Consider the following 14,109-nt stretch of genomic DNA (forward strand, 5'->3'; position numbering starts at 1 on the left):
GTTTTCTCTCTGCAATGGGGATTACCTTCTTCAGAGTAACAACTCCTCTTCTATTTTGTGTATTTTCTGCTTTTTACCTTTCATTAATTTCAAAATGATAGCAAATTCCTTCATGGGGAAAAAAAAAAGTAACACCAGGAATGGAAAGCATTTGCTAAGAAAATGTAATAGCACTGCATACCAAACGAAGAAGTTGTAAACCCCTACAATAGAAGTGTGCTGTAAAGTATTTAATGGCATTTGATAGGACATGTAGAAAACTTGGTCAAAAAGGCATTTCCCACACTGCTCAGACTTTCATTAGCTCATTCTGAGTTTGAGGGCTGGTGGGAACTTCCAATACTGAATTTGAGGTACTGTCTCTCATTAGGTCTCGTGTACTATTTCAGGACAGATAGGTCTTCAGACTCATTTAGCTAGACAGCAGAACATATTGCTCCAACACCCACATCTGCTACAGGATACAACCACAAGTGTGGGAGAGCATAGAAGCAGCAGCTGGCGTTTGACATCCAGTCCATAAGGGCTACAAGCAGAAATGTCACACAGGCTTCTCATCACAAATGGTAAGCCTCAGGGGTTTTAAGAAGCAAACAAGGACTACCTGCTTACCTGTATGAGAACTCATGTCTGTTAAGATTAGATGCCTGTCAAGGTACTAATGGAACTCTTATTTTCTACAATTTCAAGCACTAAAATACTCTAAGCCTGCCTAATGTGCAGTTTTTTTAGAATTGGAAAAGTCCTATCTTACTACGCAGTTTTCATTTTGCAGAAAAACCCCACAAATAAACTTAGCAGAAACTCAACTTTGAAAGTTTTTCAAAGGCTGGAAATGATTAACCAAAATGAAATGCAGCTGCATTAACTACTAAAGTGCCAGTTTATTGTAAGAACTGAAAATGTTATTTTGAGATAACTGACTGTTTTAAGGACACTTGAACCAGAACAGTTTCTTCCAAGTATTATTCAAACGATCTCTTCTTGCAGAAGTCACACAGACCTCAACACATCACTCAGGACTTTGAGTCACCACTTCTGTAAAAGAATAGCTTACAAGAAGTGGTATGATCCTGCTACCCACTGTTTATATATTCTCCTCATACTGCCCATGCACTAGTGACTAGAAGGGTAGTACAAATACACTGCATGTCCCAGACTAACAACTTCTGTTACACTTGTGGTACTGAGACTAATGGAGTTGTATCTTTACCTGAAGGCTTTTCAAAAGCATCTTCTTATAGCTTTTGTACACATCTTTCACAGAAGCCTTCAGGGAAGCATGTGAAATAAACTACTTTAACAACCTGTAAGCTGGTTCACTTATCCATGGGCAAATGCTAACATGCTTAGGGGAGCCTCAGGCAATCTTTCACATGTAGTGTCTAACAAGCTGATAAGCCACCTCTGAAAAGGAAGCAGGAAAAATCCAGGACCTGCAGTGACACGTAAAAGCTGAGAAGCAACACATGAACAGCCCTATCACATCAGATCACAGGTATAACAAACCTAGTATATCTTAACTCTGATAATGGGCGCCCAGGAAAGAGCACGAGAATAAAGCCAGCAAATGAAACACAAGCTATGCTGCAGCTGGAACCAGATTTTTGGTTAACTGTAAATCATACATTTCACTTGAAAACATTGTAACATTTAATTGTCCACTTCTTACAAGTAATATATACTTTCAACAGCTAGAAAATCGTTAAGAAGGGGTGAGAACAGTCCTCTCCACCTCCTTCAAATTCAGGCTTCAAAACCTACTCTTTGTAAAATTTTCCTGGGAAGACAAGAGTATACAACTTGAAATTCAAATACACACCTCAGATTATTAGTACCATTGCTATGTACACATTCTTGGAATGGTTAAGAGATCAAAAGAAAGGATTCAACTCACAGCAAGACTGTACTATAGTAGTGAATACCCTTTCTTTGCACTGAATGCATTCCTAGAAAACCAAGGGCCTTTTAAATTTCAGGATCCAAACCAAACACTGTGGACAAAATAATTACCTGAAATGCGATACAGATGAACTTACTCAATTGAGATGTAGTACTTTGAAGATACCAATTTATTTCCTCCAGTGTGGGTTATTTTGAATTTGGGGATTTGTGGAGTTTTTTTAAGTAATGAAAACTCTGAAACTTTTTTTTTCCAGTGAAATTAAATTATTTTTTTTTTTTTTTTTTGGCCAGTTGTTGTGATGAGGAATTCTGGAGAAAAACAAAGAATAAACACAGCTGACTAGTACTTGCAACCTGTAGATTCTTAGGTAATATGCAGGCTTGAATTACTTAAAGTATGTTACTAAAGCAAAGGAGAAACAGGCTTATTTTTCAATGTTCACTTTTCACAGACTCCTTAAAAGCAGGGATCATCAGTGATTTGCAGATTTTTCACAAAAAAACACATGATAACTGACTTGTGCTTCGCCCCTCCTCCCTTTTTTCCACACATGGAAGAGTAAAAGGAGAGAAAGATGACTGGAGAATAGTCAGTAAGGCTTTACTACTGATCAAAGCTACCTTGTTTATTCTTATTGTCACATGCCTTACAAGTCACAGGACTGCCCAACTTCCTCCCCAAAAAGTCTTCTGATTTTTTACAGAAATGAGCAATGATGATAAAGGTCTTCATTTTCAGACAATTTAACTTCCAGATTCCTTTTCTTTTTTGAAAAGACGCATGGAAGCTTAGACATTGAAATCTGAACCTCTGAGTGCATAGATAGCATTGGGGGTTGGAAGGGACCCTCAAAGGTCATCTTGTTCAAACCCCCTGCAGTCAGCAGGGACACGGGTTGACAAAATCAATTTCTCACATTGGAAGTCCAGTTTAACCGTTTCTGATTATGTGATGTACATCAACAAGTGCACTGAACATCAGAAAATAAAATCTATTTTTAAAAAAGAGGCCATTGCTGCACTTTTCACTGTGAATTTGCTTTCTAACTCAACCACTGTTGAAGTTTTTTGAAACGCACAAATACCTCACTAGAAAAAGTGACCATAAGCTAACATATCAACTAACTGTTTTTTAAGAGTGTAGAAGCCACTACATTTTCCTCCCTTCCTGCTACTCACCAGTTCAGTATCTTCTCAATGGGTAGATTTCATAAACAAAGCTATTACCTTTTTTCATTCTGCATCCAGAAATCCTGGGCATGAGCAAGCCTAAGTAAGTAAAACCAAGTCAGAAGGAAGTTCATTGTTTAAAGTGTACTTTCAGATGTGGTCAAAACAGATGCAGACATGTTTTCAGCACCAGACATGCAACTCTCAGAAATAACTCAATTTACTAACAAGATCAGGTAACCTCAAGATGAGAGGCTGAATGGCAAATGATTATTGTGGCTTTCCTCCTTAACTTGCCTTTGTTAATGTACCAAATCTTCTACTGCTTGTGCAAACAATTCCTGAGCCTGCTCTGAGTTGCTTAGTAAAAAAAAACCCAAACAAATCAAATAAACAAAACACACATACAAAAAGCCACTGTTGTGGAACTAAAAATCCAAACATTGTAATAAAGGATGTAACAGGGACAACTATCTGCAACTGAGAATTCTTTCTATTCAAGGCAGTATTGGCTCCTGAAGATGCAGAGAAAGTTGCTTCTTAGTCCCATAAATAGGCAGCTTCACTAGCATGAATATCAGCCATTCAATCTGTCCTGCACTGCATGTTGCAAACAGGTGGGTTCCACCAACCTTTTTTAAAGAAAGCTTCCTTAGCAGCATCTGGACATACCACTTCAATTCAGAGCAACATCTGGTATTTCATCTTGAAAAGCACATATTTGCCCTAGGGATCAATGGAGAAGTACAGTGTGCTCTGGAAAAGGCTACGCAAATCCGACTACTATCCACCTACAGAAGTGTAAACCAAAACAAGAACTTCATATAATTCAAGAACCTTTATCTTACTTATGTTAAAGAGCCTGTATATTCCTCTGATTGCTTCCTTGAAAAGCTCGAGGGCAACAAAATCTCATTCATCTGGAAAAAGTTAAGAATATTTCAATGTAACTGTGAGATACAATAAAGAAATTAATTAAAAGGGAATAGTCCGATACATTTGCCTAACTCCTACAAGTTAAGCACTTGCAACTTCAGACAATACTTCCCTTCTAATCCCTTTAATACCCGTGGATAAGTTAAAAACAACAACAACAACAACAAAAAAAAAACCCACTCCAAACCAACCAACCAACCACAAACCAAACAAAAATAACAAAAAACCCCAAAATACCACCTAAACCCCCCACATTCACAAAGTGTTACTACAGCATCATTTTATTTTATTGGTATTTGAAAGTACATTATTTGTGTTATTATATTAATCCTGTTTAATAAAAAAAAAAATCAGTACAAAATCAGTTTCTCTAAGGCAGCAGTAGCTACATGGCTTTTTTATTTTTCCATCTGGAGCTCAGTGAATCTTAGGATTTGCTCATACATGTTTTTTGCAACTTGTGTTTAGGAGTTATCATTTGAGAATTCATTTGTTGTATAAAAACAAGAACTCATCCCATTCAGTATCTAGAGCAGATCAACAATTACAGATTGGCACTAGTCTGTATTACCATTCATTTACCCCCCTAGCTTTAGACAAGGCTAATAGTGGAATGCAAGACAATTCAATGAGTAAAAACCATCACTGAAAGCTCTATCTAGCAAGGGTTATGCTTTGTCAATGAATTAATAAACAGAAAATAAATCCATGCATAAAGCCATGGGCTCATAATACCACACAGTAGCTTTAATAAACTATAAATCAAAGCTGCTTGCAATCATTAATTCATAATTCATCCTTCGGGGATGTTCCTACCCAATCTGTCTAAAAACATGTGTTAACAACACTGAATAGCAAGAAAACAGCTCTACTGCTTTTTGTGAAGGATCGTTGTGAGGCAGTTTTGACTTAACACTCATTCTGCAGGAGAACTGCAAAAACTTGTTTAATCTATAGAAGAGTAATTAACCAGATCTCACAAACTTGAAAGGAAAAATCAATTTCACTTTTTCAGTGGAATCTTAAGCTATGTCAGTGAGAAGCATCTCACTACAGCTACTTGAAATAAAAGCAAACAAACAAAACACATCTGGAAACACAGTTCTTTCATGAAATGCTGTTGCTCATGTGATAAAATATCCAAGTGTAAGCAGAATATCATTAGTGACATTAACATAATTAATTATTAATGACAAAATTTCATCTACCTATTTAAGATATTCTAAGGCATGCTTGTGCTCCCCAGTACACCTTAAAAGCCACAACTCCAAATGATTATCTATTTCCCTTTCACCATTTTGCAACAACCCAGCTTCAATGAGTAAATAGCTGACAATTAAAAAGTAGCCTCAGTAAAGGGAAATCTGCAACCACATCACCCCAGAAAGAAAACTGTGACTGAAGTAATCGTATTTTCTACACCTATATAATGAACTCCTAAGATTAACTTTTCTGCATAAATCAAAGTGAGAGAATCAGGCTCCTTCAGGGACAAAGAGTACCAAGTATAGGCTGAGTAACAGTTGAGCTGCTGCAAGCTTCATTTTCCAGAAAAAAAGAATCTTTATCAAGTGAAAGATTCAGAATACAAACCACGAGCTCACAACCTAACCCACAATACCTATGGAAGGGAAAGGGAGAAGAGTCAACGAGTTAGTGACTAACTGAAATTAATGAGGTGCAACTCCATGCGCAGGCAGCACACCATATGCCTCCAGACTCGACAGCAGCTAATGCGTATGACTCTCAGCCTGTGGCACTGTTTCTCTGCAGTACAGGATGTAAACTAAGAGTCTAGCAGGAGGCTTGCTTCACTCAGTACAAGTTACAATGCATGCCTCTAGCCTGTAATTCATAATTTTATCACTCAACAGTAGTGCCAAGTCTCAAGTCTAAAGCGAATACCAAATCAATTCACAACAAAGAAAATATTGAGAGAAAAAAAGAAACAGCTTCTCAAAGCTTTTAAGTCATCTGAATTTTTGAAGAACTGAAGCATAGTACCCAAGAAGTATTTTTTTAAAAAGTGTACTCAGATTTCTTCTCCTCAGATGCATTGAAGAAAACAAGAAGTTTAAGATAAATGTGGATTACCATACTCTCTACAGAAAGGAATTTTCCCATCCTTCAAAAGAGCCTTAAGGGGCAAAGTGCAAGCTCTGGCACCATACTGGAGCAAAAGCAGCCAACAATATAAGAATTTAGCACCTTATAGGTGGGAAAGAGCTAGAGGTACCAAAAAATGCCTAGTGAAACAAGACAGCCAAGGGACTTGCTGGAACAAATCTCTCAAAGCATCTGCTGCACAGGCAATGCAAAAGATTAGAAATGGATGAGAGGTTGGACTGAATGCTTAAGTTCAGGAAGGGAATGTGAGACTACAGATACTTCACAATTTTATTAATATTGTCCAGAAAGTATGAGAAACACTTCCTCTTAGCTAATAAAGAAGGAGAAAACACATTTGATTCACAGCTAGTTCTGTAGTAGGTATGTAATGAGCCTGCATTGCAATACAACATGAGTACAGATATTCAAACGTCAGCTTTTATACAAGATTGATGCATGATGTGGAAGAAAAGCAGACAGGGTTTTTTTTTCCCTTCACAGCTTTTGTGGGCTTTCAAGAATACAAAATTAGTTGTATCAAGTTAGAAATCTAACAGGGCTCTTAATATAGGACTCTTTGCCTCAAAGCTTGTTAGCAAAAAACTATAAAAACAAATCCATGACTGAATAATTCCCAAGATTAGTAGCTTTGCAACTCTTAAGTGTGTAAGAAAATAGTGCTCATTGAAGGTATCATATCTATGTGTCACATATCACATATAGACCTCTTACATATGTTTTGGCTGGTTTTGACACCACACACATACACCCTTATAAAAGTAAGCCTTAAGACATTCCTTCGCTACACCCAGAGGAAATACCCTTCAGAAAGGATACATACTAAGGCCCACGTCTACAAGTATATTGAAGAACTAAATGCGAGGTACTGTTCAGAGTTCTGTTGCTACTCTGTATAATACAACCTAGACCACAAAAGAGCTTCCTCAAAGGCACCTCTAGCCTACAAAATTCAAAGATAACTGTCACGAGCAGTAGTTTACCAAATTCCATGTCTACCCTGCAAAGGTTATCTGTAGAGAGTTATCTCAGCCTGCACAGTTGTGTGGTGTTATCCTGGGCCAGATGCAGAACTTGGTATATTGCCTTTGTTGGACTTCAGAAACTTCCTGTGAGATCACCATTCCAGCCTGTGTGCCTATCCAGCAGCCCTGTCCACCATATCAGTCATCACTTGTGGGGGGCTGAAATTCCCCCCCAGCATAAAATTGCCAGACCAGCTCAGCTGAAAGCAAATGAAGCTTATTTACAAGCAAAACTACAATCTAAAATATGAAATGCCAGGAATATGTACAAAACATACAATATTTACATATATTTACAATTTATAAACAACACAAAATCCCCCCCGGACAGACCAGAGGGTTACCAACAGCTTCCTCCTATCTCCTCCTTTCCCCGCCCTGTACACGGGACAAGAGAAAGAAGAGGAGGGAGTTGCTGTTAGTACTTAACCACAATAAGAACACAGCCAAGGTCACCAAAGCCAGCAGAAGCCAGAGCTAGTATCTGCTAGAGCGAAGAAGCCAAAAACAAAGTTAGTTTACCAAATTAACTCTATGCTGGTAGTCAGAACAATGGGATTATTTGGACCTTATCAATATTTTCCTTTCTGCATCCAATGGTAATTCATTTACATTCTGTTACTTTCTGTTCAAGATCTGTGGAAAATTTTCCTAGGTACAGCCTAAAACTACCACATTACTCAAGTCTCTGCAAGGGAGTTTGTGTGCCTGTTGAATGTGCTGACCCATCACCCCAACAGTCAGATCACTAATAAAGATATCAAACAATATTGGTCTCTCTATCAGTCCCTGGGGGATGCCACTGGTAATTGATTTAAAAAAAATAAAAATAATAAAATAGAGAAAATACCACTGATTATGTATGGAACTCTAGCTTGATCCAGTATGGCTGTTCTAAAGTCTGAAAATTCATCAGTGAGCTTTTCGCATAAAATATTGGTCGGCTCTTCCTTGGGCTCTAATATGCAACTCCAGAAAGATCTGGAAAAAGAGAATACTGGCAGAACATTATGTAACATTATATAACTATATAACATTTACTGAACTGTGAATTTTAGCTAGCTTTGGAAAAAGCAAGGACACAATATCATAGTAAAAAACAGATTTGGTTTATCCACCTCAAGGCATATACCATTGTTAACTAATTCAGAATATAAGACTCACAATAACAAAATTCCAAAACATTGGTATCATGAGCTTTTTGTAGTTATTTTGACTACATAGGTCAAGTCACTTCCAAAACCTCTGACAGGATCTGCTGTAAGAACAAAGTTGGAAAAACATGTTAAGTAACACATGGGCATGCAACAAGGAGGGCTTCATCAAGTGCATGAGCAGCAAGAGGAAGACTAGGGAAAATGTGGGCCCACTGCTGAATGAGGTGGGTGCCCTGGAAATGGAAGATACAGAGAAGGTGGAGTTCCTGAATGCCTTCTTTGCTTCAGCTTTCACTGCCAAGGCCAGCCCTCAGGAATTTCAGTCCCTGGAGGTAAAAGAGAAAGTAAGACGTTTTGTCAAGGAGAATCCCATCAGAGATCACTTAGTCAAGCTGGACATCCACAAATCCAGTGGCCCCAATGCAATGCACCCATGAAAGCTGAGGGAGCTGGCAGATGTTATTGCTAAGCCGTTTTCCATCATCTTTTAAAGGTCACGGAGAACAGGAGAGGTGCCTGAACACTGGAGGAAAGCCAGTGTCGCTCCAGTCTTCAAAAAGGGCAAGAAGGTTGTCCCAAGAAACTACAAACCCATCAATCTCACCTTCATCCCTGGAAAGGTGAGGGAATAGCTCATTCTGAATGTCATCTCCAAGGATATGGAGAGAAAAGGTAAACAGGACCAGTCAATGGGAAATTATGCTTGACATATCTGATAGCCTTCAATGGTGGCTATGACACTGGCTGTGTAGATGAGGGGAGAGCAATGAATGTGGTATACCTCGACTTCAGCAAGGCTTTTGACACTGTCGCCAGTAACATCCTCCTAGTTAACCTTAGGAGGTTTGGGTTAGACAAGTGGACAGGGACATGCAGTGAGAACTAGCTGAATGACAGAGCTCAGTGTTGTGATGAGCAGCACAGTCTAGTTGGAAGTCTGTAGCTAGTGGTGTTACCCAGGGATCAGTACTGAGTCCGGTCTCATTCAACATGTTCATCACTGACCTGGATGAAGGGACAGAGTGTACTATCAGCAAGTTTGCTGATGCTACCAAAACTCCAAGGAGTGGCTGATACACCAGAAGGCTGTGCTGCCATTCAGCAAGATCAGAACAGGATGGAAAGGAACAAGGGCGAGTGCAGCATCCTGTGCGTAGGGAGAAATAACCTCATGCACCAGTAACCATAACCAGTAACCACAGGTAATGGATTGGCCTGCTGGAAAGCAGCTCCACAGAGAAGGAACTTGGGAGTTGTGGTTGATAACAAGTTAACCATGAGCCAGCAGTGTGCTCTTGTGGCCAAGGACAATGGCTTCCTGCAATGTGTTAAGACTGTGACCAAGAAGTTGATGGAGGTTCTCCTCCCCCTCTACTCTCCCCTAGTGAGGCCACATCTATAGTACTGTGTCCAGTTCTGGGCTCCCCAGTTCAAGTGGCAAGGAACCACTGGAGAGAGTCTAGCAGAGGGCTATGAAGATGCTGAGAGGAACAGAAGCATCTCTCTCACGAGAAAAGGCTGAGAGAGATATGAGATGTGGGTCTCTCTGTAGCCTGGAGAAGACTGAGAGGGGATTTTATCAATGCTTATAAATAATCTAAAGGGTGAATATAAAGAGAATGGGGCCAGACTCTTCCTAGTGTTGTCCAGTGACAGGACAAGAGGCAACTAGCACAGACTGAAAGACAAAGTTCCATCTAAACATATGCAAAAACTTCTTTACTTTGAGAGTGATAAAGCACAGGAACAGCCTGCCCAGAGAGGCTGTGGAGTCTTTCTCTGGAGATATTAAAAGCCTACCCAGATACAGCCCTGTGCAACCTGCTCTAGATGAATCAGCTAAAGCAGAAGGGTTGAACTAGGTTATCTCAGAAGTTTCTTCCAACCTCTACCATTCTGTGATTCTCCAAAGTGCCTGTGACAAAATGGGCTTTCTGAAGCTTGAGCAGCTGTAATCACACAGGACAGGTCACCTTCAGCTATGAAAGTTGACTTTGTTCTTTCAGGAACATACACAGACAGAGCTCAAAGTTGCCTCAGCAAACTTTTCCCAAATACTTGACTGAAGGTTGACAAAAAGCTATTCTGCAGTTTCTCAGAACGCTTCCTTAGAACAGATACAGGCAGACTCCTGCAGCTGTGAAGATGCCCAACTGCTGCTAGACTAGCAAGCAGGTATATAATGGCAGCTAAGGAAGTCACTGGTGGAGCTACATCCTGGAAAGTGCTTTTTCCCTGTCTTTGCCTTTCCTCAACAGTTTCTATGACTTGTTATTAAATGAGTCAGCACAGACCAATTTAAACACCCTTCCTGACTTATGCTGCCAAAAAAACTTTCCACAAAAAAAAATAAAATCCAACATAATTAGACTGGAAATTGACAGCAGTGAAATAGAGATGCCTAGATTTCAAAGAAGGCTGTACTACATACATGCGGAACATTAAAGCAAAGACATATCCAAAAGAAGATAATTCTACTTGTTCTAAAAGAAAACTGGGGGGCAGTTGACCCCAAAATCTACATTTATCTTCTAAACTGCTTGCCACAAGCTTTGCACAGTACTGTACAATAATTCTCTTCCAGTACAGATATGTACACAGAGAAAACAGAAGTATTAGTAAATATGCTTAAATCTACTGTCTCCTTTTGTCATTTGTGGTACTATTAGAAAAGGGTCACCCACATCAGTGTCTGAACAGATCTAGAGAAACTGAAGACTTAGTTTAACTCTGTAAATCCAGCAATGACTCTAAAGGTAATTTCTCTTGCTGGGTAAACAGAAGTCTTATACCACTGCTGCCCGCAAATATGTTGATACTATATAGTCCCTAACAAAAACCAAGCCACAAAGTGTAATTAAAAAAAAAAAAAAAACTAACAACAACAAAACCCATCACATTTGCTAAGAGTGAACAGCCAAATACAATTACAATATCACACATCAATTAGGATAATGCACAGTACCTGAATTTAAGTAAGAATCAATGCAGCTTTTTTTTTTATAAAGAAAATAGATTTAGCTGCACAAGAGAGACTGAAAGTGAGTTTGTAACAGGGAACCTTTTCTTTGCTCTTTGCTTAGAATACAAAGTGAAAAGCAATAGCAACATTCTGACTTGTTTTTTTTTTCTTCAATAGTATACAGGTGTCACATAGCTTCTCAGCTTTTACAAAAAGGGAAATAGCAAACTTCACAGCACCAAAAAAATAAAATCCCTTTGCAAGTGTGTTTCATACAAGAAGAAAAAGTTCCGAGCATTACTGCTGATACATAGCAGAATACAAAAACTGAGAGATTAAGTACTCTATAAAGTCTTTCTGTGTAAATACCCAAATAAAGCCACCCAGTGAGACCTCTACTGAACAATCCACATGAAACAGTACAAACAGAACTGATTAATCAGTACAGTAAGTGGGGCATTTTATCAGGCAAGTGTAGGGAGCTACTGCTGATATCATCAGCAACTTCATCCTGAATTTGAACGGCGCTCAGCACTCACCCTCCAAGGGAACAAGCTTGTCTAAAGTTTGCAGTGCTTTACTAGGAAAACAGTAAGCTCCAAGTGTTCACAAATGCTCTTGCAGTGTTTACAGGGGATGTGAAAGATGCTTCGTGCTTCTGGCAGACAGTCACAGGTTTTGTGGTCAATGAAAAATTATACATGACATATTACAACAAATCCACAGAGAAATCAGGTCACTGTTCTTCAAGAGTGTTCCAGAGGAGTAAGAATGTGCACATATTCACAGAAATTTATTAAAAGTAAGAATTTAACATGCACAATTAATTTCAGCCTTTGCAACAGGAGGGATTTGTTTGCTGTTAAGGTTCCTAAAAGTGTTCTCCATATTTTACCTCTCTCAAATGTTTCAGGAGTAGAGAATTCATCGGACTTTAATTTTACTTTGTTTCAGAACAAGTGGTTTACTTCCTTCAATAGGTTTCTTCCAACTGATTGTGATTTGTTCGGAGAAAGACAAATAACATTGATAAGTACAGAAGCACAATTACGCATCACAAACCCTTCCTGCAGCCCAGCTGTACAAACCCAAAGCAAGGCTTACAACAGTTTGTTTCCAGATGGACTGTGATGGTATAAACATGACTTGACCTCAGCAGGAATTGTTATTTTTGCATAGCTGTTACACATTGGTTAATTTTGTAGACATAGGTTCCAACTTACCAACTTTAATAATCAGTGCTCAAAGTGCAAAAATGTTGCACAGCAAACGCTGTGCTGTTCTCATACATTATTTTCCAAGACTTAACAATTTTATTTGTTATATCAAACGCATATTTTGTGACTGAAGATCTGGGAAAAAAACCCAACCAAAACAAAAAACAAACCAACCCACAAACACCAAAGTCGTTGGCATATAATTACTTAGAAAACCACTTGAAAGCCTGTTTTTTATTCAAAATAATTTAGCACTGTGCGGGACACGTTAAGAGGTCACCAAGACACAGTTTGGCTATTATTTAACTTCTTAAAATTCGTGCACTACCCTCCTGTGCGATAAGGACTCGAATCACCGGATCGCTCAGGCCGGACCGCGAAAACACAAAGCTCCCCCAGCTCTCTGGAAGCCGACCACTCTTCTCAGTGCCAAGCTGTGCGCAGTGAAGGTTCCCATGCGGAACGCCACCGGGACGGCCGGGGAACTCGGCCGGCAGTGCAGCCTCTCCGCCGGACGACGGTTACCACCGCCCAGCGCCCACCAGCCCCTCGCCCCGCCGCCGCCTCACGACCGCATCCCGGCAGCTCACACCGCCGCGGGCACCGCAGCGCCTTCGCGCCACGGGCGTTATGCAACGGCACCGCGACCTTGCGGGGAACTTCGGAATTTTACTCGGGGAGGGATGTGTGAGCAGCATCCACACACACATTCCGGCGCTCCGGCAGCGGGATATCGGGAGTTGGGGCCCGGGACGCGATGGAGGAAACCGAGAGAAAAGGTCGGGGCCAGAGGGGCTACGAAGCACCGCGACCCGAGCTCGCAAACTTCGGCAGTGGCGGCGGCCAAGCTCCGTACCAGGCGGGGAGAGAAGGAAGAGACCGGACCGCTCCCGACTCCGGGAGGCGGCCGCTACAGCGCTAACCCCGGACCCCTGAGGGCCAGCGGCAAGGCGGGAAATGGGGGTGTGCGTGTGTCTCCCGCGGCGGCATTTCTACCTGCGACACCAATGGCACCAGCGTCTGCTCCACGGAGCGCGTGCGGATCTCCAGCCCCGCATCCGCGCCCAGCCCCGACGAGGACGACGAAGAGACGCCGCTGCTGCTACATGGAGACGTGGCCATAGCGGGGAGCTGCCTGGGACACCCCCGCCGCCGCCACCCGTACTGCCTCCTCCGCTACCAACTCTGCTCCCGCCGACAGCCGCTGCTCTCCACGCCGCCCCCGCCTCCTCACCGCCCAGCCGGCGGCCCCTTCGCGGCCCCTTCCACGCCCCTTGGGACGGGATTTAAAGCGACAGCGCCCGTTTGCTTGCTCGCCGCCCCCTCCCTTCCCGCCTTGCCCTCTTCCAGAGCATCTCAGCCCTCTTTACACACCCCTAAGCCCTGGGGCTGGCGGAGGGGGATGATCGGAACTGGTCCCTGACGCCACAGTTCCCACTGAGAGTTTCTGCGCGCTCTCGCCCGAGACAGGCGAGGGAGGAAAGAGAGTCTCTCCCCACAGGCACCTACGCGTGGGGGAGCCAGACAAGGCGGTTACTGAGGAGTTCGGGTGGCTCCCAATGAAACAGGAATCCTGGCCGGTAACTGGCCTCGGGCCCCAGCGGCATCGG

General features: G+C 41.5%; 1 protein-coding gene across 1 annotated transcript in view; it reads right to left on the minus strand.

Annotated features, from left to right (window-relative positions):
* CTNNAL1 (catenin alpha like 1) overlaps positions 1-13,621 on the minus strand; it is a 57,059-nt gene extending 43,438 nt beyond the window's left edge. Inside the window, exon 1 of the mRNA XM_054381807.1 lies at positions 13,496-13,621. Coding sequence (XP_054237782.1) covers positions 13,496-13,621 — 126 coding nt within the window. The remainder of the gene's footprint in view (positions 1-13,495) is intronic.
* Between the last annotated feature and the right edge of the window lie 488 nt (positions 13,622-14,109).

This window comes from Indicator indicator, chromosome 6 (genome assembly GCF_027791375.1).
Source record: "Indicator indicator isolate 239-I01 chromosome 6, UM_Iind_1.1, whole genome shotgun sequence".
NCBI classification, from domain to species: Eukaryota; Metazoa; Chordata; class Aves; order Piciformes; family Indicatoridae; genus Indicator; species Indicator indicator.